Below are 24,126 nucleotides of genomic sequence, written 5' to 3'. Positions count from 1 at the left end.
AGACTGTCGGAGCCGGGGCTCGAACCGGCAACCTTCCGATTACAAGACGAGCTGCCAACTCGCAAGATCGTCCGGGTTAGCACTTTTTTAACAGCTGATCCTGACTTCCTGTATTAGGTTGTTGGTCGCTCAGAATAAAACCAATGTCTGTTGTTTCCTCATTTTATGAACAACAAAAAGAAAAACAAACTAAATACATGAATGTTTCATAGCATAAGGTTAATATGAACCTCATCTGAATTATCCAAGCAGTCGTAGTCTCCGTCACAGCGGAATCGGGAGGAGATGCAGTCTCCGTTGGCACAGGCAAAGTCCTTGTGGTTACAGGTGACGGGCTCTGAGTAGGAAGAAGACACAAAATCAACCATGTGATTCTTTCCCAGCGTCACTCTCAGCAAACTGTCATCAGCCAAACGCTGCGTGTTTAGGATCACACGCTAATGCCTCGGCAAAACCGCCGTTTTATCTAATTAGAGTCATTTTGTATTAGAAGTGGATGAACTGGCTGATCAAGATGTAAATGCATTCATTTCTACGCTGACAACAAGCGGAGCAGCTCTCTGAAGCCAACAATCTTGTATTTGCCGTTTAGTGCAAGTCTGTCCCCGAGGACGATATTAGGACGCAGCTAAACAGCTGCATCACGTCCTCCGCCTGGGCCTCCCCCTGTTATCGTGGACTCTTAGCTAACTCTGGTGTGTGTTACGAGCTGTGCTGTAACCCAGACTCCCAGCAGGCATTGCAGCAAAATCTGATTTGCAGCCTGTCTATTGTCTCCGAGTCCACCTGTTTAATTCTGCACCGTCCAACACTTGACTGGCTTTTATTTGCATTTTAAGTGACATTAATAGGTTTGGAGAATAAGCATCTAATAAATCGCATACATTATGCACACTCAGCAAAGGCGCACGTCTAATGTGCAGACAAAAGCCTTCCCCTCACACAGGCAGACACCAGGAAATTTAACAAGCTGGGTTTCCGGCATCATTTCAAACGGAAATAAAAAGTTTTCTCCCAAAAGTGATGATGAATATCCAAACAAGTCAAAAGAAGAAAGAACGTGTGGCTCACAGAGAAACAGCACAGAGCTTTGCTCAGACGGGCCTGGATGGTTTGCATGTGTGTGTGTTGGAGAGAGGTGTGGCTGAGTCGCCGGGAGCAGCAGTCAGCTGTCCTCAGAGAACTGCATTTCTTCTGACCCTCTGGGATTCAAACGACCTCTGACTAGGGCTGCTCAATTAATCGAATTTTAATCACGATTACGATCTGGGCTTTCAACGATCATTAAAAATGACTGAGCTGATTATTAGCCCCTCCCTCGTGCTTTACTCTCGCGCTGCTCCGTGTGGCAAATCGAGCGCACCTCTCTGCATTTCGAGCACGTGTCACAACAATTAAGAGCAGCGGTCCCCAACCTTTTTTGCGCCACGGACCGGTTTATGCCCGACAATATTTTCAGGGACCGACCTTTAAGGTGTCGCGGATAAATACAACTAAATAAAACTAGTACCGGGACCGAAAAAAAGAAGATTTATTCATAACACACGTGAAAAGACCCAGGAAAACCGAGTAAACGATAAAAACGATAACAAAATAACGCCGAAAACCGATAAAAACCCTGAAAACCATACATTTCACACCTGAGCCTCAACTCTCGCGGCCCGGTACCAAACGACTCACGGACCAGTACCGGTCCGAGGCCCGGGGGTTGGGGACCGCTGATTAAGAGGACCCGAGGGAAGCTCGGAAAGCTGAGCAGAAGTTATTTGGAGAGGAGAGTGACTGCTGTTGGTTGAAAAGAGAGGTAACAAACGTCAGTGGTGTGGAAACATTACGGGTTCAGTCAGACGTGGATCAAGCAGACACAGTGTGTAAACTTTGCTACAGTGTAGCTGCACCACAGAGCAACACTGCAAAGTTCACTAAACACAGATGTTTACATTTTTCATTTGTTTCTTATATTGCAAACATTTGCACTGTTATCAGTATTTGCACTATTTTATATTATTTTTGGACAAAAGTCATTATTCAACACATTGTTATTGTTAAATAAATATCGTCAAATAATCGTGATTATCATTTTTGCCATAATCGAGCAGCCCTACCTCTGACCTCACATGAGGCTCCAGTACAGACAGCTGGTACTGGTGTACTGGTCCCAAATAGCTCTCTACAGGTGTCACTGCCCCAGTTACCCTCAGGATATATAGCCCTGCCTTTTCTTTGTGCTTGGTTGCATTCTCTGCATGTGCTGCTTGGTGTTTGTGCAAGTCTCTGTGCCTTTCTTTGGATTTGATCCCAGGCTGTGAGAGTTTACTCGTTCTGGATTATAATGTTTATTGTGTTTTTGGACTTTGTGCTTCTGGGACTTTTGTGAGCGCTGAGTTCTCTGCCTCCTGCGTCTGGATCCTCTAAATCTACGATCCACACAGCGAAGGATGAGGACAGGTCGTTCCACGACACCTCGGGTTAAGGTCAAGCCCCTGTGGCAGCAGACCACACGAGAGCTGGATGGGCGACCAGCTCTCGTGTCATTAAGTTCACCTTGATAATAAAAAATAAAAAGCGTGCTCTCACCCTGAGAGAAATGTAGTCTTAGATTACAGACAGAAGCATTTCTCTGAGTGCAGAAGGAGATCGATGAACCTGCGCAGCTGACTGTGAGAGCACAACGTCCTCAACAACGTCCTCAACACATTTCCATTTTGCAATTTAAAACAAAGCTTTAAAACCGCTGCTGGTGATGGATGACCTCTGAGAGATGTGCGGGGTCCGTCCGCTCAGCGTCCTGCTCATTCGAGTCGCTCCTCTCGTGGATTACAAAACTCCTTCAAGCTTCTCGATGATCGTAACATTTCCAGGTCATCAGGAAGCAAAGCTGCCCACAAACCTGCTCCACAGGTCAGATTTTATTATTTGTGCGGCGTTTTCTTTGTTTTAAACTTTAATCGCAGCTTCCTGTGTGACCTGCCTGAAGAACACTGCCTCTCCGGCTCCGTCCTTTTGGGAACTTTAGATGTGCCTGAGGTTCCTTCATGGCTCTGTCGTTTCCTTTATCGTTTCCTCATAACGGGATAAAGATTTAATGCCTGTAGAACTGTCTGCAGGTATTCTGATGTTTCTCTTGATGTCTTTCTCACAAGTTTCCAGCGTGCATGTTGTGCTGTCGGTATGATCTTTGCAGGCAGCCTGCTACTAGCGAGAGTACTCCTGAAACTCTGCCATGAGGAGACAGTTGGAGCTAATATGGATTGATGAACACTCGGGTCTTTAGAAATGCTTCTGTAGGCTTTTCCAGCATCGCCATAATTCTTCTTCTGACAGCCAAAAAAAGTAGTTGACATCAAAGCCATGATTTATACCAACACGGAGCAGACTGAGTAACCACACAGTCATGCTTTCATTCAAAGGAGGGGACATCTTTGCATTGCACGCTTTCATTTTGATCTCTGGCACACCTGAAAGCACAGCTCAGCTGTTAGCGTTCAGGCTCACTTCTGCTGCGTTCAACACGGAGTCAGAGCTACAGCAGTTTGTGTGCTGCTCGCACAGTCAGACGATTCAAACTCATTTTAACATTAAGTTACTTTCTGTAAATGTTCACGATCTTAGCTGTGAAACTGTAGAAGAACTGTAGTCAGGTACTCACTGCAGTTCTCCTCGTCCGAGTTGTCTCCACAGTCGTTCTGGCTGTCGCACCTCCAGTGGTCGGGGATGCAGTTGTTATTCTCGCAGCGGAATTCATGAGGTCCGCAGGTCTTTTCATCTTTTCCATCAGGAGCAAACAAACACTAAGATGAAAATGGCTTCAAAGAGCATGAATATTAATACTGCGCTCGCTATCACATTTTCAACCTGCAATCACGGCTTCCTCAGGGTTTCCCGACGCCGAGTTCAAAACACGGTGCACACTCAAGAGGCGAGCGTACCCGACTGTGCCACCGATCCCAACAAACGTGTGACAGGAAGTTGGCAACACCGAACGTTCTGCGAGAAAACACCGGCGACAGCTGCCGAACGACGCGGCTTTAGTCGGGAACCGAACTCGCCGTGTTTCACTTCCTCTGAGACGTAACGCGAGCCACGACTAACTCTGATATGTTTGGATCTGTCAGAAGCTTCGACAGATACAAACACTCGTTTCACCAGAGCAGGAAACGGATCCACGGTTTGTCGTCACGAAACGTCTCAGCAGGCAGTCGCTGAAATATTCAAAGATGGGGAAGCAGTTCAGAGGTGTAGGCTTAAAATGCCTCCCACACATGCAATAAACAGCCTTTGAGAGTTTAACCGAGTGTCGACTCTTCTTTCATTTACTTTTTTGTTGGTTTTTGGGACGACTGTGTGCGTTCGTCGATATGAACGGCAGCTCGCAGTTCAGAAACGATGGAGGGCCGAGAGTTTGAGCCTGAAATGAAAGCAGACGTCTCGCCGTTAAACCTTAATGGCCAGAGCAAAAATTACTCAAAATAGCTGCATTTATTTTTAAAAGAGGAACAGATGCGCTGACATTTCCTCCACTGATGCTTCCTCAGAATGGCTTTCCAAAGTCAAACCGAGAGCTCCTTTTTAAAAAGTCATTTCTGTGCAGACACCATCAGGGATAATGGCCAAGGTAACGCTGTTATCAGTTAGGGAAGAGATGTGTCAAAAGAGGAGGGTGGCACACTCTGCCTGGATCTGTTTCCAACACGACAGCAGGAGGAGAGAACCAGGAGGGAAAGCTGAGTGCAGCAGCAGAGGACACGAGGCAGACATTCATTAGGAAGCGGCTCAGTCACTTACAGCATATAAAAGATGTGACACCAGGAAAAGAAGCAATATTTCCTTGTTAAGTCGGAGCTCATTACCAAGTTAACAAGCAAAACTTCCTTAAAAAGTCTCAGTAATTCAAAGTGAAATTACATTAGCTGCTGATGGAGCCCACCGCGCTCCGAAGTGGTGAAAAGTGCTCAGATGCCACCGAGGAGGCTGAGAGGCTAAAGCCATCAGTGACGTATACAAAGTGGCAAAACATTAATTGGGCGTTACTTCAGGGTGCCTCAAGCTGACATGAAAAGCAGGGAAGCTGGAAATGAAACAAAGTGTAATTACAATCCGCTGCGGAGACGTTTGAGGCGTCGCGCGTCGAAGCACGAAGGCACGACGAAGAGGAGGATAAGCAGAGCGCTGCTCACTCTCATCCAGGACGATCACCTGTGTCATCGCAGGGCTACGGCACCTGATGACGACTAACGCAGGAAATGATGCAACGCGCAGCGTTTCAGAGCTGCAGCCAGAGGCAGATGGTGCAGTTTTATTTAACTTGTATATGTATGCAGCCACGAGCGAGGCATCTCTGCTGTGTGTGCTGCTGAGCTTTGTAGCAGGCTGCTGTCATTTGCATATAATTTAATAAAGGTAAACACAGACGGTTTGCGTAACGACACCGAGGCCCTGCTACAATCACGACGCGTCCAGCTGCCTGCAGATGGCCCGATGGACGCTGCTGCAGCAGCGAATGAGAAGCTTTTCATGCATCACAAAGCAGCTGTGCAGGAACTTATAGATCATCACAGACAATTCCTCCTCTCACATATTTTTACAGTGAAATCAAAGTGAATACTGGCTGATAGGTGAATAAGTTAGATGGAGAATTTGCATTTTAGGCATTGCTCCAAGTAGTGACGCACTATTGTCAGCACAAAGCCATCCTGAATGAGCACAAAACTCCAGCAGCGTAAACGCAGGTCACCGTAAACCCCCTGTAACGCTCTGCAGACAGCAGCAACGCCTGTTTCATGAGGTCACCGTGAGGTCTGGAAAATATCACAGCGTTTACAGGGAACTGTTCCCAGGACGGCATTTGACAGATTGACAGTAGCTCGATTTCAAGTTTATAGGACAGCAAAGATTTTATTTTGTCGTTTTATTGACGTCTATTATTCGCTCGCGGTTTAAAGCGGAACACAACGCCGTCCTTTCAGATCTGCAAATTAAATTAGAAGCTTGATGAGAACTGATTATCATTTCCCTCAAAAGGGAGACGAGTCGTGATTGATTAAGATTCAGAGACAAAAGCGATGAGATGAATAAGAAAGATGCATTCGAGTGCAGACAAAACGCGGCTAAAAGAGCAGCTGTCAGCTTTCATCATCTGTCACGAGGAAGCAAATGTTTAATCTTCGATAATTTCAGAAGCACCGTTTCTGGTTTTTCATTTATTTCCTCTTTTCAAAGGCACGTCATGCAGATTTCACAGCGCTGCTTTTACCTGCCCCGGCCCTGCCCTGGGCTTCCAGCGCGCCACTGACAACGCACCCGCTTTGATTTTGTAATTGTGAGCTGATATTCACGCGTAACGTCGGGCACGCCGAGGTCGTGAAGCTCAGCTCTTACTAACAACGGGGGCGGCGTCTTTCTCGCTCGGCCCGAGTTAAAAAACAACTAGAAGCAGCGAGTGAGAGCGAGCGAGGCCGAGTGAAAAACTGCGGTTAACTCACCGCAGTCCGCCTCGTCCGACCCATCTGCACAGTCAGGGTCCTCATCACAAACCCACAGTTTGGAAATGCAGTGCATGGAGGCTTTGCACTGGAACTGGTCTGGGGAGCAGGTGCTTTCAGCTACGGAGGGAATGAAGTCGTGTGAAAAGGAGAAAGTAATCCAGACATCTTATGACATTATATTTGTAGAAGAAGCTGCAGAAAAGGAAAAAAATGTAGTGCTTCAATAACATCTCCTTCACACACATTTTGAATCTAGCGAGGTAGCAGCCGCCTCTTGTTACAGAGCCTGACATTGTTTCAAACGGCATTTTAATATCGGCGGTGTCAGGTTCCTCACAAAAGAGTATTCAAAACCACATCCAATCACGCTGGAAGTCTAAGGCCTGAAAGTAATTAGCTTCACTTTCATTAAGTCTCTCTGTCTCCTCCTGACTGTCTTGCATTTCTCCCCCCTCCACCCCCTCCTGCAATCACATGCAAGACAAATGTGGCAATCTGAAAGAGTTGAATAGGGTATGATATTCTGATGAGTTACATCACTGCAGAGAAAATCTCTTCTTATCCTCTGCGTGATTCAATATCTAATCTCTTTCCACAGAAACAGGTCATAACAAGGGTTGTCTGTGGAATACTTAATGAAGACTATGTAAAGTTAACGGCTTCATATATTCTGTCCAAGCACAGAAACGCACTAAGTGCACTGGAAAAAAGAGATTATACCTCTAAACCAGAGACGCCAAAATCCTTAAACCGTCTTGTTTTTCAGCTTGTTTCTGCAGCGTTAGGACGCTGATCAAGCGAGGGATGCGTGTAAGCTTCCCCCAGTCTAACATCCTGATTAAGCCATTCAAGACAATGAGTCTAAACGTAATGACGCTCACGGCAGTCTGTCTCGTCCTCTCCGTCGCCGCAGTCGTCCTGGCCGTTGCAGCGCAGGTTAAGAGGGATGCACTTCTGTTTGCCCGTGCACTTGAACTGGCCCGACAGGCAGATGTACGTCTCTGAATTAGAGCAAAGAAAGAAGCAAGAAGTCAGTTTCAGACTGAGTGGCAGTAACTCAGCAGACAACAGGTCAGTTTATCAAAACAGCTTTAATTATGAAGCAAAGACTTTGAAGTGCTGCCGTAAAAGTGATTTTATTAATGATTACGTCTATAAAACGACACGAGCTGATGGTGACAGTTTGTCAACAATGAAAAACACAAACATGCTCGACTTACAAAAGTAAGAAAAACAACTGTGAGGCCTGAAAGTGCTGTTAACGAATAACGAGTGATTTATCACAACAGCTTTAGCTCATTTTCTGGTGACCGACTGAACTAATCGCCTGATTAAGTCATTATTTCAGTGCTAATAAGTAGCAGCCGAACACACAAAGGAAACAATGCTGCCAGGTAACGAGCGACACGGGAGCGCCGTTTCCATCCTCACCACAGTTGGCTTCGTCCGTGTTGTCGCCGCAGTCGTTCTCGCCGTCACAGATGAAGGGTGGAAGAGCACAAAGGCCGGTGCCGCACTGAAAACGCCCAGGCTGACATTTGAATTCAGCTGTTGAGGAAACACGGTTCAGTCTATAAACAGTAGCAGCTTCACTGTAGCAGGCTCTGTGGCCCGAGTGTCCTTACGCCCAAATCAATGTTGCTATTGCTCAAAGCTCACTAAAATAATGAGGCTGGCTTCCTCTGGTTTAGTGCGGCTCTAAAGCAACCTTGAAACAGCACGGCACTCACGGCAGTCGGCGGGCTCGTCGGAGCCGTCCCCACAGTCGTCCACGGTGTCGCACTTCCACCAGAAAGGGATGCACTCGTCTGTGCCGCAGCGGAACTTTCAAAACCAAAACACAGAGTTTAAAGTCAGCGCGAACAGTCGGCGCTTCAAAGCAATCAATGCGCAGACGTTTCCTCGGCCCCGAGGTGCACGTTTGAAGAGGGAAGCTTACGACGCTCAAGCAATTTGTCTTCAGGGGAAAATCCTGATCAGGACAGAAGGAGGAGGGAAGAGTAACGCTCACCTGACTGGACGTGCAGTTGGAGAGGCAGGTTTTGTTGTCGGCCGCCAAATAAAAATTCGTGGGACAGGCACATTTGTGTTCCCCGCCGGGGGACAGGAGACACAGGTGGCTGCATCCTCCATTCGCAATCTGACACTGGTGCTTGGGAACTACAGAGAAGACAGAAGCACGTGAGCGAGTTCAAACCGGAGACCACACGGACGCCGCTCGGCACCGAGGGCAGAACGAACACGAGCGCCAGATGGACTTCATACCTTCGGGCTGGCGCAGGGAGTGGTAGACCTTGATGGATTTGATGGCTTGCCAGGAGTTGAGGAGCTCGATCCCTTGAGCGCCGGTTGTCTTGTGAGCACGTCGCAGAGATTTGGACTTCCCGTCAGTCCAGTAGACAAAGTCCTCAAACAAAGTCAGCGCCATTACTCCCTGGATGTGATCGTAGGACACTGGAACGGGACGAACAACCACAGCGGACCTCAATTACACTCTGTCCTACTCTGCATAGCAACCGCGGTGCCGCTAATCCTGCAACAGCTGCACTCGTGTAACACAGTGTGAATAATGATCACATACCAGTGAAAACAATCTCCTCATTTAACTTTCATTGAGAAGATAAGCAGCTGTTCTTTAACCGAGCGACACCTTCGTCTCACCTTTGCGTCTCTGGGCGCCGTCCATGGTGGCAAACAGGATGTGGTTGTCGTCGGCCCAGTAGAGCCTCTTGTTGGTGTAATCGATGGTGAGAGCTGTGGGGCTGTAGATCTCTGTGTCAATGATAACCGTCTGCCCTCGGCCGTCCATGCCGATGCGCCCGATGTGAGGAGGATCGCAGCAGTCTGCCCAGAAGATGTACCTGGTCAGAAGGAGAGCACGGTTCAAAGAGCTGCTGTCATGAGGCAGCAGCTTTTATTGGCGTGGTAGCGTAGCGCACACGGTGATGGATGACGGCCATAAAAGGGTTTTACAAAGATTCAGATAAAGAATAATCAATAACTACATTCAACGGGAGAACAAAAAAGCGGGTGTGCAAGACACAAATGCATCTTCCAATTTCAACTTAATGTGAGATCATGAAAGAGCCTAACTGAAAACGTGAGAGCTGATCTCTGTGAAGCTGCGACGATCCTTCTAAGCAGGGACGCATTAAAGTGCAGCCACCACATGCTTACCCCGTCTGGGGGTCCAGAGCGAGATCTGTCGGGTTCTTGAGGCCCGAGCTGATCAGCACCGTAGGGTAGAGCCCGTTGGCTTTGGACACTTCCATCGTTTTCTTTTCTGCGTCGCACCAGTACAGATTTTTTCCGATCCAGTCCACGGCTAAGGCACTGGGAACCGCTGTTCTGTGGACTATCTGGGAGCAGAGATTGAGAAAAATTAATTTCGGTGCATAGGTTTGTCCGGCGCATATCTTAGAAGTCATTAACATTTTCTTTCATGGATGAATGTCAAGAAATATATTGGATTTCAGCTGAACTGGCGCGCACTATTGATAGGTCGGTGCTGTCAGATTTAATAGAAATAGAAAGAAGAATTGTGCCACTAAGAAGCCATTTCCTAAATCCCTCACACGCCCTTCCACAATAGGGAGATATTTGCCCTCAGAAAGGCTTCATCCTCCTCTTCTTCAGGACACATTAAACTGTTCTATTGTATTTAACAACTGTACACATCCAGAAGTAAAATTAGTGCTGTTGTGGTTAGTAGGACAGATTTGTTTGAGTGTTTGACTGAGAAATGCAGCATCATTAACGGGCAGCAGAATCTGAGTTTAATGAACAAAACAGAAAGTGCATATCTGCAGCTACAGAACACTGATGGGCTTTTAAATGACCTGCACATACATCCCTGTATTCATTTCAGCAGGTGATAGAATCTGCAAAATTAGGACATCCAGCAAGTATGATGGCTTTAAAACGTGCTTCCTTTATTATGGCCTTGATGAGTTCACAGCCCGGCTTTGTGTTTGTTCAGAGAACAGTGTACTCAGTGTACTCTGTGTACTCGGTGTACTCGGTGTACTCGGTGTACTTAATGGTTGCATATTTAATGGGGCTGGGGGTCCCGGTATCACCTGCTCTGCACCACATCACCTCCCATAGACTCTGTGTGAAACTAGTGCTTCTTAAGAAAGCCACAGTAGTTGATATAAATCTTCACGGTGTGAGCTGTGTGAGGAAAATCCTGCCTGATGTTAAACTGCGGCATATCTACAGATGTTTTATTGAGTCAGTACTGCAGTGTGTAACAGGGTGCAACACTGTTAAAAGCAGTTCAGCAGTGATGACTTGCTCTACTTATGCTATAGGAGGTGAATGCAGAGAAATGATCCTTCAACTCTATGCAAACCAACAATTAATGTCACAGCTGCACTTTTCTATTTGCCATCAAATGCATGTGTAAGCGCAGCAGCAGCATGCAGCAGCAGCAGCAGCAGCAGCAGCAGCAGCAGCAGCAGCAGCAGCTCCAAAATCTGAAATGTTCTAATAAAGCAAAGCAATGCAAACATCTCTGAAAAGCAGAGAAAACCACAGAAAAAGCTTCTGCTCAACAGTCTCGCCCTCCTCGTGTGGCCAACTGTTACTATGAGGACTGGATATCAGTGACTCTTTTAATTAACCTGATGTGAGACGCTCCTGTATCTGTGTCTCAGACACTTTGTCCTCTTGCTAAGCGGTGGCAGTGGCTCAAGCTCACAGAGTGAAAGTAATTGAGCTGAATAAGCCTAATGCCCCACGCAGTTATTTTAATGAGAAGTGGCACGGGGCGCTCAGCGGGTGTTCTGCTTAAATCCCAGTGTCCATTGTGCGGATTTCAATCTCGTGGCCCGCGCGAAACCTCGGCCATGACACAAAAAACTCCATTGTATCATTACGCCCGCTGCATTCATCTAAAAGCCGTTGATGATATTCCCATTATCACTAACATGCATTAATTTCTGTTAAGCAAACAGGTCATCGAGTGCTGACAGAAAAAGAAAAACGCTGCTAAGGATAAAAAATAACCAGCATCATCTTAGCAGTGATAATGAGCCACTTAAGCAACATGCAATGACTCATCTTCCAAATAGAGAAAGGTTGCTGTTGAACTGCAGCGTGATGGCTTAAATGGAGCATCGAGAGAGAACTCGGCACAGCAGAAAGAGAGAAAAAGAAGTTAACAAAGGGTTGGAGCAGGTGGAGCAAATGGATGTTTGACAGGGTGCTACGAGGCGCTGCGTGGCACAGTCAGCGCCGGAGGTCCGCGGTACCTTCAGGTCGCTCCCGTTCAGGCGCATCCTGTTGATCTTTCGACCACTCGGCCTGGTTGAGTCCACCCAGTAGATAAATTCTTTCTTGTAATCAAAATCCAGATGGATGATGTTGTAGAGGCCCTGAGAATCACACAAAGACAGGAAATGAAGTTTAGTTTACCGAGAACGGCTCAGCTTGAAATGCTCGATTTCTCCAGCATCGATGTGATTTTACTGTGGTATCGATTTATGTTCCCATAGGTTCCAGTACTTTCAACCACACAAAGCTTTGGATAAGTGAGTCGAGACCACGTTGCAGTCTATCAAAACAGAAGATGGAAGTGCTCTCCTCCTCTGTCACGCTCACAGGACCCCTCTGTCAGTCACACAGAGCTGCTCGCCAAACAAGTGCCCCCACCCCGCTGTCTCACACTGTGGGTGCTGAGGAAAGATGTCAGACAATCTGACAGGAGAAACGAGACATCTTCATCAGACCATCAACACCCTCACAGACAGGTGCCAAAGCGTCCTGGGGGGACCTTTCTCACTCTAAACACCAGCTATAGAGATGAAGCCTGCACGCCCCTTTATCAGCGCTTCCACCGCCGCTGCATTTTCCCTTCGTTTCCCTGCAGACGCTGCAGAATCCAGCACTCGTAATGGATTCTTCGAACATGAAATAAAACTTTAAAGATGACTCTTTCATTCTGTTCCACGATTGTTGATGAATTTGAGGGAAAACATAACTGAAAGCGAATGTACAATGTGACTGTATAAAACTGCTTAAAACTCGTCTGAGCAAAATTATGTTGCATCAATTTTGCAGCAAATCGAGTATTTTCACAGAGCTCAGAGGTTTAGTGTTAACCACAGACCGTTTGTGAGCTTGAGTTAAACATGTATGGATTATATAATGTCCGATTCTGAATACTGTTTGGTAAATAAGGGGATTTGATATAATGGGGAAATAATCCTGCTGCTTCACCAGCATAAACATTGTGTAGACACGGAGACATTCATGAAAACTTTTCTTATTTCAGATATATTTAGATTTTCAAAATAAAAATGAGTCTGATTACTTATGAGATAATGCTTCTGGGGTTATTATTAGTGAGTCCAACACAAATGAACATGACGCCACAGGCGAAGCAAAACTAAACACACTGAACATGGAAACAAGACTTTCAAAATAAAACAGGAAACATGGAGAGACGTAAACTGGGACATGCAAGCTTGACACAAGAGAGAGAGAGGATGAGGGACACAGAGAAGAGAGAGACAAGGGGAACCTACAAAGACAAGGAGACATAGGAGACAGAAAGTAGACGAACACTAAACCCAGACCAGGCCCCCTGACTCTCTCTCTGCAGACGTATCTCCTCTGCCAACGACAAAAACCGGTAAATATGTAAATATAACAATTTAGTGTTGTTTTACTTCTGCTGTTTAGATTTTAACTCAGGCTCGATGTAGCCTCTTGAATTTTTCTGACAGAGAACAGTGACTCATCCTGAATTAAGCAGGCCTGCCAATAATCCTCCGGGTTGTTCAAATATTGAATAAAGCAGAGCTCCTGTAACCACACGGTGCAAAGAGGGGCAGACCTGTGACAAAAGCCGGCGTCTTTCATAGTACAAGAGAGGAACGAACACAACTGCATTATATTAATTAGATTATTCTCTATGCAACACAGTACTATAACATTTATTATACTGTACTATTAATATGATTTATTTCACTATACATGTACAATAACAGGAAATGTTTTTTTGTATTTTCATTTAATTATGTTGTTTAGATGTTTTACAAATGATCAGATTTTACACAACACGGATGTAAAAAAAAAACATTTTTATAAAATCCGGGTACGTGAGGGTGTGGTGAAGTGAAATCAGGTCAGCTGCCGATAACAGGCTGTGATTAAAGTGCAATCAGCAGAATACAGCGAGTCAAGAGGTTAATATGAGCGTGACAGCAGACCCTCGGACGGCTGTCAGGTGATTTACAGTGAATCACAGTTTAACATTTGCGATGCTCAACAGTCAGATTCAAGCTTCGCCCGAAGCAGCAGAGATGAGACCTCAGCATGACTGAAATAGTGTTTCCTCCGGTCCCCTGGGCGATTTCTCTCATCGCCAATCAGAACTACCAACTGTCCTCTGCCTTTATGGGAGGTTGGAAGGTCAAGGTGGACACCAAATACCGTACATGCATAGAGAAAATAAGTTAGAGAGGTTTGTGCATCATGTGTAGGTTTGATGCTAAAGGTCAGAGAATAAAGTTTCACCTCTGCACAAACTCAATCTGGTTCAACCAGGTGACACAAAAGTGTTCAGAATAAATCCTCAAACAGTGTTAATGCACATATTAGATCATTAAACGTTACCAGTGTCATTGCAGCTGTAGAACATTACACAGCAGCAGACAGTTTCAATCTGATTATGTAAAATAATGCACGATGGGGCAACAGCGTTACAGGGTCATTAGGGTGCAACCCCCGGACAGCACAGACTGATTAAAGGCAAACAAAGCACCAAAAATTATTTCTATTGTGTTACTACGGACTTCTCTCTGTAAAGGTATCAGTCCAACAGGGTTAGCGGACATTCAAGCACAAAAAAGAACAGGATGATTATCTGCAGCCTGCCTCTAATATCTAATGATCCTCTATCCAAGAGTAACATGCACGTATCACTTACCTGTTTCAGGATGGTGTAATTTGAGCCATCCACACTCAATTTGCGGATCTCGTGGTGGTCTGCCATAATGAGAAAGGGCTCTTCAGCTAAAATGAGGAACATGCATCGTTAGAGGACTTCTGCACGCTGAGCAAACCTGAGAAACTTTAAAAAGATCAGACTTACCTGACAGAGCCTTGCACGTGTTAGGATTACGCTCCAAGGCTTCGTAGCCATCCACACACAGGCATTTGTAGGAGCCGTACGTGTTTATGCAGCGCTGGCTGCAAGGAAGCGTCGTGGAGCACTCGTCAACATCCACACAAGTCCTGCCATCGTCCTTCAGATAGAAACCAGGCCAGCATTTACACTGATCACAAAAGCAGAAACAAAGAGTTTTGATCATGAGCGCAGGAAACAAAAAGCCTCAGTCGAGCTGTCGCGACGCTTCCTCTGCTGCAGTCAGACAAATTATTAACATGTTAACTTGTGTCAGAGAGACAGCTTTGTTATTAAAGCAACATCAAAGCAATTTTAGAGCAGCTGGCAGTAACAAACCATGTATCTCTGGGCCTCAGTGTAATGCAGGTCAGCAAAAAGCACCCAAACCAAGCACCAAACAGAAGTTGGCATCTAAGCCATGATTTAGACGTACTGTTCCTCAGCTTAAAAACTGCACTCCAGTGACCGAGGACCCCAAAAAATAACTGAAAGTGCTTGAATCAGCTGCTCTGGAGCCGCTGCAAATCCCTTTCTTATCCAAAGTTATAACCTTGAGGGCCTTTCTGCTGATCTTCCTGTTCAGGCCACAAATGGATGAGCTAAGGGTCCGCATCGACGTGCAGCTCTGCCCCTGCTGCGACCAGGAGATGCTTCCTGTGCTTGCAGCCTCTTTGTAAACCACCATCACGAGGAAGAGCAGGAGAAGAAAATTCAGAGAGGAAGCGCTAAAACCGCCGCAGAACAACAACGGGCAAAGGCACCAAAACACTGCGGGGTTGTGGCCTTGAACTTTGACCCCCGCACCATTGCCAGGCACCGTAGAACCGCAGAGTGCAGCGAGGGAGCAGGTGTTGGCAAATCATTAAGCTCACCTTACAGTTTTCAAGGTTATTCAAAAAGTGAGAGGCAGCGTGTGCTGTATATACTCCCACCCATCTTTATCTGTGTAATGAAGTGCAAAGTTAGCCTTGATTTATTATCGGCCATTAATCATTCAGGTCCACCACTGCTAATATCAGCTCCATATTTCACCTGCTGCTGAATTGGAATTTATGCAAGTGCTTAAAATGTAGGTCACAGTGTTTGACACCTTATAGCGTGACTCATGGTTCCAGATGCAGATGAAACCCTGAGACTCATTTTTAGGCTGCTTTGCATGAATTGCAAACTGATTTTGGTTTGCTGGTCTTTATCATCGGTGATGCCCACTGGACACTTACCTTATAGCCTACAGGAAGGTCCTGGCAGTCCTGCGTACACCCGCTGACTCTGCGGTTCAAACATTCGTTCACATTGCAGTTCCTCTCGTCCGATCGGTCCCCGCAGTCGTCTTTGCCATCGCAAAGGTTCCCCTGAGAAATGCAGCGTCCGTTGGAACACATGAAGAAGGAGCCATTGCACAAGCTTCCTGAAAAGAGCAAGACATGGGTGTGAAGGCAGAGCGCCCTGCAATTCCTCCGTGAAGGCGAGGAATGACTTGAACCTGGGATCCTGGGAGATTAATCCCTTTAAGTAAATCTCTCCGGGGTGCAGCGCCGTTTTTGTTTGCAGCATATATACGCGCCAGCTTCCTGGGTGATTGGTGCTGCTGATGGCACTGACGAGAGAGTCCAGCTGAGAGCCAAACAGCAGTCTTACCTGCAGCCAGACATTTAAGGTTCAGAGGCAGTTCGTCAGAGTGGTCGGGACAGTCCGCGTAGCCATCGCACTCCCACTGAGAGCTGAGAAGACAGCGCCCGTCCCCACAGCGAAATTCCTCTGATCCACAGGAACGATAGACTGAAGAAAGAGAAAGACAGCCGCTCTCTTACTGCAGGTGGCAGCGACATCGTTTCAGATTAGGGCGCATCTTTAGCTGAATCCAAATCAGTTCTGTCAAATCAAGCTGCAAAAGCGAGATTTCCACGACTATGCTTCATAATGTCATTAGCATGGTGATCTGGAGGCGTAATGGCATTCAGCTGCGTTGGCCAACATCTCTACACTAAATGCACACGTTTCATCAGCCGGTAATCATAAACCACGGCTGCCACAGAGAACCCCCCCTCTGCGAGACAAACAGTCAAAGCTGCAGTGAAGCTAATAAACACAGAACGTCGTGCACGTGTTTGAAAGCAGCCCAACATGCAAGGACAGGATGTGATTCACAGGCCGACGCTGACTGTCTGCTCGCTGCCTTTGGGCCTTTTTTAAACTTCCTGCTACTTTACATTAATAAGACGGTCACTCAGACGCCTTGCTGAAATACAGTAAGTGGTTTGGTGATGATAAAAGTGCAGTGTAGTTACAAGTATCACATCAACACAACTGCTGCATTACAAAAGAATCAATTCAGTTTTATTTACGTAGCACCAAACGACACCAAGTGTAGGTTTCCTGCGAATGGAGCCGTAGCTTAAATAGACAACAGTCCTCGATGTAGTTTCTCTAAAGTCCAAACAGGTCCACAGCAACAGAACTCCAAATTATGCAAACGTAAAGCTCAATTCAAAATGGATGAAGAGAGATTTCGAGGTCAAAAAACTATGTGGCTCCACTGTCCCCCAACTTCCTGTTTCTGCTGCACTATCAAAATAAAAGCATACATTTCAAATTAAACTGCATGTAGGCTCCTACACCAAGAGTCGCCTCAAGTTGCTTCATCCTGGAAAGACCCTGCAGTAATCTTACAGAGTCTGAGCTGGCCCCGCCCCTCCCTGAGCCTGAGGAGTTTTTCCTTCCCACTGTCGCCAAAGTGCTGCTCATAGGGGGTCATATGATTGTTGGGTTTTTCTCTGTATGTGTTATTGTAGGGTCTACCTTACAATATAAAGCACCTTGAGGCGACTGTTGTTGTGATTTGATGCTGTATAAATGAAACTATTAATATTTATTCTTTTACATTATTCATATAACACATTTAATCTATAAAATACTGTTATGGAACTTGCCTGGTGCAGCTTTCAGCACGAGCACCGTGATAGTGAATATAAGAAAAATGAAAAACAAGATAAATCTACTTGCCACATTCCACCGACTCATCAGATCCGTCTCCACAGTCGTTATCGTGGTCACAGACGAATCGCTGGGGGATGCACGCTTTGTTGCGGCAGCGAAACGAGCTGTCATCGCATGTGTTGTTGGGTGCTGATGCATTAAAAGAAATTAGTTAAATTGCAAATCTGTGGATAAACACTCTAAAACCAAACATGCAGCACTCTGAGCAGATGACATCACGTCTGGGGCTAATCAAACGTCTGAATGCAGATAAAACAGGCTGAAACTGAACACTCCTAATCTGTTAACCACTGCTTCACATGTTTGCTCTGAACATAAATGTTACGCAGAGATTAGCAGTGGGCGTTTGGTTGGTGGGTTCTTTAATTTGCGGTGGGACAAAATAAGTTGCAACAAAATGACAGCGTGCAAACACGCGTCGACTTGAAGCTTCGTTCTTTGAAATAATTAGTTCTGAAGAATTTACCACAGCCAGCAGCGGAAAGTTCGTCACTCCCATCAGGACAGTCTCTCTCCCCGTCACACAGCCAGCGTTTTGGAACACAGGCGTAAGACCCGGGGCAGCTGAACAGCCCCGGAGCACACGTCACCGTGCCTGAGAGCAAAACACAGACGCACTTTCAAAAGAGTGCATCCAATCAGAAGCGGACGTCTTAGGTTTAGTTTGGATGTTACCTTGGAAACGCTTTCAACTGATACTCAGTTCTGACCCCAGTAAACTCGACCCATCGCTGTGCAGAAACAACATCCTGACTGTGCTTTGGTGCATAAATGATGCACGTCAGCAATGAGACAAAGGTAAATACAGTCGTTCAATTAGCCGCGTACAGCTGAATGCAGATCTTGCTTTGGACAGTAATTGTAAGTGAGGAGCCTGTGGACCGTTTCTTCCTTGACACTCCATTACAACCAAATTGTACAACCGGTGCTCACAGCAATTCCTGTCTCTTTATTGCGGTAGTATTCGTTTCATTTTATTGTAAAATTCATTACATACACATCTCATTTGCCCATTGAAATAGTTATGTCTCCGGGGCCTCAGTGATGAAAAATCTATTTGCCTCAGTGCTCGCTCGAATTATCAGAAACGCCCGCAGTCTCATTTGTTGCCTCATTAAGATTGTTTCATTTCTCTACATTCATTTCCAGCTCGGCTACAGGAGCACGTGAAGCCACGGCGCTGTAATGCCATACGGCGAATGTGACCTTTTATAGCAACATCAGACTTTGCACGACAGCTGAAAGGGCACTAACCGCAGATCTGCACGCTCTCATCCAGGCCGTCCTCACAGTCGTTCTCGCCGTCGCACAGCCACTGCTTGGCAATGCACTTGTTCTTGGAGCAGGCGAACTGGTTCCACAAGCAGGACGAGTCTGCAGAGGGCAGTGGACGAGGAATTTCAGTGCCATAAATCACACAAAGTGAGGAGGAAACAACAACAAATGTGCCATAGCCTACAGAGGGAGCAGAGCATTTTTAATCAAAACTCAGAAAGTGGGCTGACTCCTACTTGCCCCTTGGCTTGCTTGTTTTTCTCTTTAGCTTTTCAGCTCAGCAGCACACATACGTGCACATAGCTGCCACACCGCCCTTTGCAAACAGCACTTTTCCCAAAGGAATGATGGATTGTAGTTACAGGGCAATAAAATCAAATAAATCACTTGAATATTGATTCAAATCATTTTTGCTCTTCGTGAAACGATACTGGAGTGGGACCGGAAACCAAGGATGCATTCTGCTGATTACCGTGTGCAGAAGGAAGAATTTGTGTCACTGAGGCACCTCGTTTCCCCGGCGAGATGTTCTGTGGTCTCATTCTCTCTGATGTCAGGCCCAGCAAAGTCTGCCAGAGCTTTGATAAGATACTGGGAGGAGGATACGGGATGCGCGCACCAGGTCAGACCGCAGCACGAGCAAATATGGATACGACTGAGGGTGGGGGGTGTCTCACGCTGGGCTGCTTTCCTTTCTGTCAGACTTTGCACTAACTTTATGTGTTCTGATACCACGATGGAAGATAAGGACGAGATAAACATTAAACAGCTAAATCTGGAAACCACGATTATCCAGACTTTCCGTGTGCGATACCAAATTTGCACTTCAAATGCAAACAGCTGCTTCCTGTGTATGACAGAACAGCAGGTCTACAGCACGATAAACGTATCAAAGAAAGTCTTTCATGTCTCATTCTCAATAGTGTTTTGCACAGTGGAAAAGTGCACTGTGAATCGTGACGAGACAAACGAGTGTTTGGTCTAATCAGCCGTGGAATTTCACATTTCTGAAACGTAATAACGTTTTCCTCAAAGCACATTCCCGGTGCAGTTAGATTATCAGTGGACGGGGCTTTTTATATGATAATTAACTCAGAGGGATGGGAATATTGTCTATTTGTCCGGGAAAAGCTATTCAGAACTTCTCAAAGAATTCTGGCGTAATTCATATCAGCTCTGGCAGAAGCACATTCGAAGCACGGGGACGTTATCGTTTCACACAAAACCACATTTCCAGTTAAAGGAATGGAAATGGTGTTGTGTTATGCATCTGCTACAACGGTCGCAGGCAATTTACAAAATAAATCTGATAACTCGGAAATGCATTAAACTTGAAAATTGCACTGAACTCCCTCTTCTATTGTTTGTGGCTGAAGTCCTCGGTAATTACACAGGAAGAAAGGCCACATTTGTGTTATCGCAGAGAAATGCTTTCAAAGACATGCACTTAAGTCCTTTGCTCGCATTTTATTTGTGTTTGTCTTAATTATGCTGCTGCCGAGCTGCTCGTTTAAAAATAAATCGCTGAGGCTGTACTCTGAATGACACGTGGATGCTAAATGCTAACTGTGTAGCTACTTTTGGCATCATGATCTCAGTTTAGCATGTCAGCATGCTAACATGAAGCTGTTTGGTTCTGCAAAGGTCATGTGTCACAGGAAGTAGAGTGATTACAAAGATCAAATAATCATAGAAGTCACAGGATGCCTTTCATCAGTCGCAGAAACAGGTGAATTAGATGCTAATGTTCAACGATGTGATGCTGATGCTCTGATGTGCAGAGCTGGAGTAACTGCAGAGGATGCAGCTGATCAGCTGCTGAAGCTAGGACGGGAAGAGAGGTGACGATGAGCAGAGGTGGCTTCATGCTGAGAAAGAGCTCCTCAGATGCGAGGTTTGATTTGAGCGTGCTGATGGAGACGTTTAGAGGAGGTCACAGCTTCACTCTGTCTCTCAGAGAAAGCAGATGATTGGCTGAGGCGTGCAGCAGGAGCAGAGGTGGGTAGAATTAGAAAGCAGAATTTTCTGTACTTTACTGGAGTATTTTTAAACACTAGTATCTGTACTTCAGACAGGCTGTACTTTTGCCACCTTTGAGTAGGCGTGACAGGTGGGTACAAGGTGGGGGTGGGATACAGGATGACTGCCTTCTTGTTTGCAGTGATGACGGAGAGGCGGAGTCTCTCGTGTTTACAGGTGACACTGTGATTTTTAGAGCAGGTGGAGGAATCCCCTGCAGAGGGTAGCAATGAAAGCCAGTAGAAACAAGACAGAGTACTCGTGTGGACGAGGGGAGACGGGAGGAGAACATGTAAGGAGCCTGGAGGTGGGCGTCACAACTGGAGGGGATCAGGCGCGACACGAGCAGAGATGAGGGAGAGAGGATGAAGATGGAGCTGCCAAGCAAGAGGAAACGAGGAGGTTTGTGGAGATGCAGATGGTCGGTGCGACAGAGGAGGATGCTGGGAGGAGAAGTAGCTGACGCGGACCTGTGAGTGTGAAAGTGCTCGTTTACCTCACAGAGAAGGCAGAGCTGAGCACAGCCGACTGCTCAGCGACTCCGCCCACAGGCCACGCAGCCTGAGACAATGCAATGAACTGACAGCGCCAATCAAGTCAGCAACGGTTTCCACCCGGCGTGTGTGTGCGCATAACTTCATCAGGTCCAATTACCTACGGCGCCGCGAACCACCACCCGCATTAAAGCACCCGGCTCGTTTTTCCCTGACGCCAGAAGCACTGACATGTGAACGGACGTGTGTACAAGCTTCTCATTTTGTGGGCAAATTAGGTTAATCCATACCACGACTTAACTACGGTCCTCCTGATTAATTGGAGAGATCTCGAGTTTGCATTAAGATCTGAACACATTAGCATGCACGAAAGCAGAAGAATAAACGCTCTCGCAGCCTCGGTGAGGGAAGCAGAGGAGTGGCATTGTACTGTGTAATCCTTTCATATGTCACCGCTTTCCAGTGAACCCATATTTCCATCTTCAGTGTAACCGCTTCAGTGAGTGACGGCTCATTAATTAATTGTTACACTGGAAGGGCTGTATATTATAATTCAAAGAGAGCAGTGGAAAATGGTGCGCCTACCACCGCCTCGCTCTGAATTCAGGGTCAGAATTAGACTTTCAAACAAGCAGCAACACCCACTTGAGAAATCTCAAACGCACAATCAGGCTAAGCAAAACAAAGTGAGAAGGAATTGCCTCATGGCGCGATAAACAATCATCTCTTGTCTTTCTGCCTCCTATTTATATATTTAATGTGATATTTGTTGCAGGCCTGCATCTATTTAAATGACAAAAACATTACAACAAATAGCTTCTAGTTAATAGAAAATAAATATCCTTGCAAGCGCTGACAGCGTTGTGTGCTGGAATAAAATACCTCATCTATTATTTCAGTTTATTCTGGGGAAGCTCTTCTGAGAGGGCGAAGATTTGTTGGCCTACCGCATTGGAATTCATCTGCTCCGTCTTCACAGTCCTTTTGGCCGTCGCACAGCCACACGCTGGAAATGCAGTTCCCGCTTGGACACGCAAAGTGTCCCTCCTCACACTTCTGCCCATGGGAAACTGGCACAAGCAACAAAACCAAGTCAGTGCGCTGGGCTTTAGCAGCGATTGAGATCATTATCTTTCCTAAGCTCTCTCTGGAGCTCTCATTCCTCTGTCATAATCGTCTCTGAAAACGAGATCTGTCTTAAGTCTTTTCTAATTGAGGCCGGCTTCCTCGATCTGCCTGCGAACGAAGAGGCGAAATGTGTGTCTTTGTGCGTGCCTGCGCTCACCCTGGCAGTTGGTCTCGTCAGCGTAGTCGCCGCAATCATTGGCGCCATCGCAGATCCACGAGGCGTGGATGCACAGCGAGGTGGAGTTGCAGCTGATGAAATCTTTTTCTTTCACTCCCAGCTTGTAAAAGTGAGAGCAGTCGGTGTGGTCTGAATACAAAACACAGAAGCACAACTCGTCACAATGCCACTGCTGTGTGTGTCTGTGTGTGTTTTAACTGCGATGGAGGACTTACTGCAGTTTTTCTCGTCGGAGGCGTCGGCGCAGTCAATGACCTGGTTGCACCACGCTGAGCTGGGCACACAGCTCCCGTCTTTGCACGACGACTCTGATGAGCCGCACGTGACATCTACGGTAGAAGATCAGCATTTCAAAGAGAGACGGGAACAAAAGCAGCACTCGTGCAGCTCGGAGCAATACTTGGACTCATCTGTGCAGGTGGAGTGCTAACAGCTACCTGACTGCCATGACCTTGTGTGCGCTTCAGTTTTCTTCCCATGTCCATTTCATTTTTCTGCATTCATCAATCTGCCATTTTCTGCTATTTTGATTATGTAAAAAAGTTTTTGTTTCATGTCCCATGAAAAGAAAACGCTGATGAAGGTACAACATGTAGTCAGGTAAACTCAGCTCTGTTATAAAGCTGCTACTGTCTGCTCAGGCAGCTTGATATAAACACCTCAGTATGTTTCTCCCTTTAAACTAAATACTTACATTAAATAAAATCACTGCGCTCTGTTGGAATAGAGAAAACACCGTACAGGCTCCCAGAATCAGCTTCTGGGGTAAGATTCTTTGAATCTTTGCACTCGCTGTGATCTCGTGGCTCATTGGAGAGCAAAGGCTCAGCACAGCATGGGGTCCAGCGTGAAACACTGACAGAAGCAGTAGTGTGACTGGGTTCTGCCTTCACGGATGGATGGGAGGATGGATGGCCCAGCAGATCACAGGGCTGTAACTTACTGCTACACAATGCTTCGTCGGAGTTATCCCCGCAGTCATCGATCCCGTCGCAGAAGCGGTTGGTGGCCACGCACCGCTGGTTGTAGCAGGGCCGAAAACCCTTCCGGCAGCTCCGGTTGTCTAAACAAATAGAATTGCATGTATGTGTTAAACTCCAGTGTGGTGACATTTAGCTCCTATAAGAACTCCAGACCAAGCTAACGTGCTTTTTGAGGCTCTTACCGCAGTACTGCATCTTCTCATCTGATTTATCTTTGCAGTGGGCAATTCCATCACAGGTCAGCTGGAAGTCGATGCATTCTCCATTCCCACACTCATACTCAGTGTAGATGTTGCAGGAGGAATTCTCTGCTGCAAAGGAAGAGTGTGGAAATATTATTGCACAACTGTGTTCCAGCATGGAGCGACATTTACATTCGGGTCAGTATGAAAACGCTGCGTTCAATAACACACTTTCAGTCGGCCGGCTG

At 46.3% G+C, this 24,126-nt stretch overlaps 1 protein-coding gene across 6 annotated transcripts in view; it reads right to left on the bottom strand.

The window, feature by feature from the left end:
* lrp1bb (low density lipoprotein receptor-related protein 1Bb) overlaps positions 1–24,126 on the bottom strand; it is a 250,031-nt gene that overhangs the window by 33,360 nt on the left and 192,545 nt on the right. For all 6 annotated transcript variants that reach the window (XM_040027788.1, XM_040027789.1, XM_040027783.1 and 3 more), the window contains 23 exons: positions 23,879–24,007; positions 23,657–23,776; positions 22,929–23,042; positions 22,693–22,842; positions 22,355–22,477; positions 18,874–18,993; positions 18,086–18,214; positions 17,626–17,748; positions 16,261–16,401; positions 15,843–16,030; positions 14,587–14,770; positions 14,422–14,507; positions 11,741–11,863; positions 9,663–9,844; positions 9,147–9,346; positions 8,751–8,939; positions 8,497–8,645; positions 8,216–8,309; positions 7,917–8,033; positions 7,367–7,486; positions 6,483–6,602; positions 3,650–3,766; positions 231–337 (listed from right to left, as the gene is read on the bottom strand). In XM_040027788.1, the coding sequence (XP_039883722.1) occupies positions 231–337; positions 3,650–3,766; positions 6,483–6,602; positions 7,367–7,486; positions 7,917–8,033; positions 8,216–8,309; positions 8,497–8,645; positions 8,751–8,939; positions 9,147–9,346; positions 9,663–9,844; positions 11,741–11,863; positions 14,422–14,507; positions 14,587–14,770; positions 15,843–16,030; positions 16,261–16,401; positions 17,626–17,748; positions 18,086–18,214; positions 18,874–18,993; positions 22,355–22,477; positions 22,693–22,842; positions 22,929–23,042; positions 23,657–23,776; positions 23,879–24,007 (3,125 nt within the window). The remainder of the gene's footprint in view (positions 1–230; positions 338–3,649; positions 3,767–6,482; positions 6,603–7,366; positions 7,487–7,916; positions 8,034–8,215; positions 8,310–8,496; positions 8,646–8,750; positions 8,940–9,146; positions 9,347–9,662; positions 9,845–11,740; positions 11,864–14,421; positions 14,508–14,586; positions 14,771–15,842; positions 16,031–16,260; positions 16,402–17,625; positions 17,749–18,085; positions 18,215–18,873; positions 18,994–22,354; positions 22,478–22,692; positions 22,843–22,928; positions 23,043–23,656; positions 23,777–23,878; positions 24,008–24,126) is intronic.

This window comes from Simochromis diagramma, unplaced genomic scaffold (genome assembly GCF_900408965.1).
Source record: "Simochromis diagramma unplaced genomic scaffold, fSimDia1.1 OVJJ01000343.1, whole genome shotgun sequence".
Classification (NCBI taxonomy): Eukaryota; Metazoa; Chordata; class Actinopteri; order Cichliformes; family Cichlidae; genus Simochromis; species Simochromis diagramma.
This window is presented reverse-complemented; position numbering and strand designations above follow the sequence as displayed.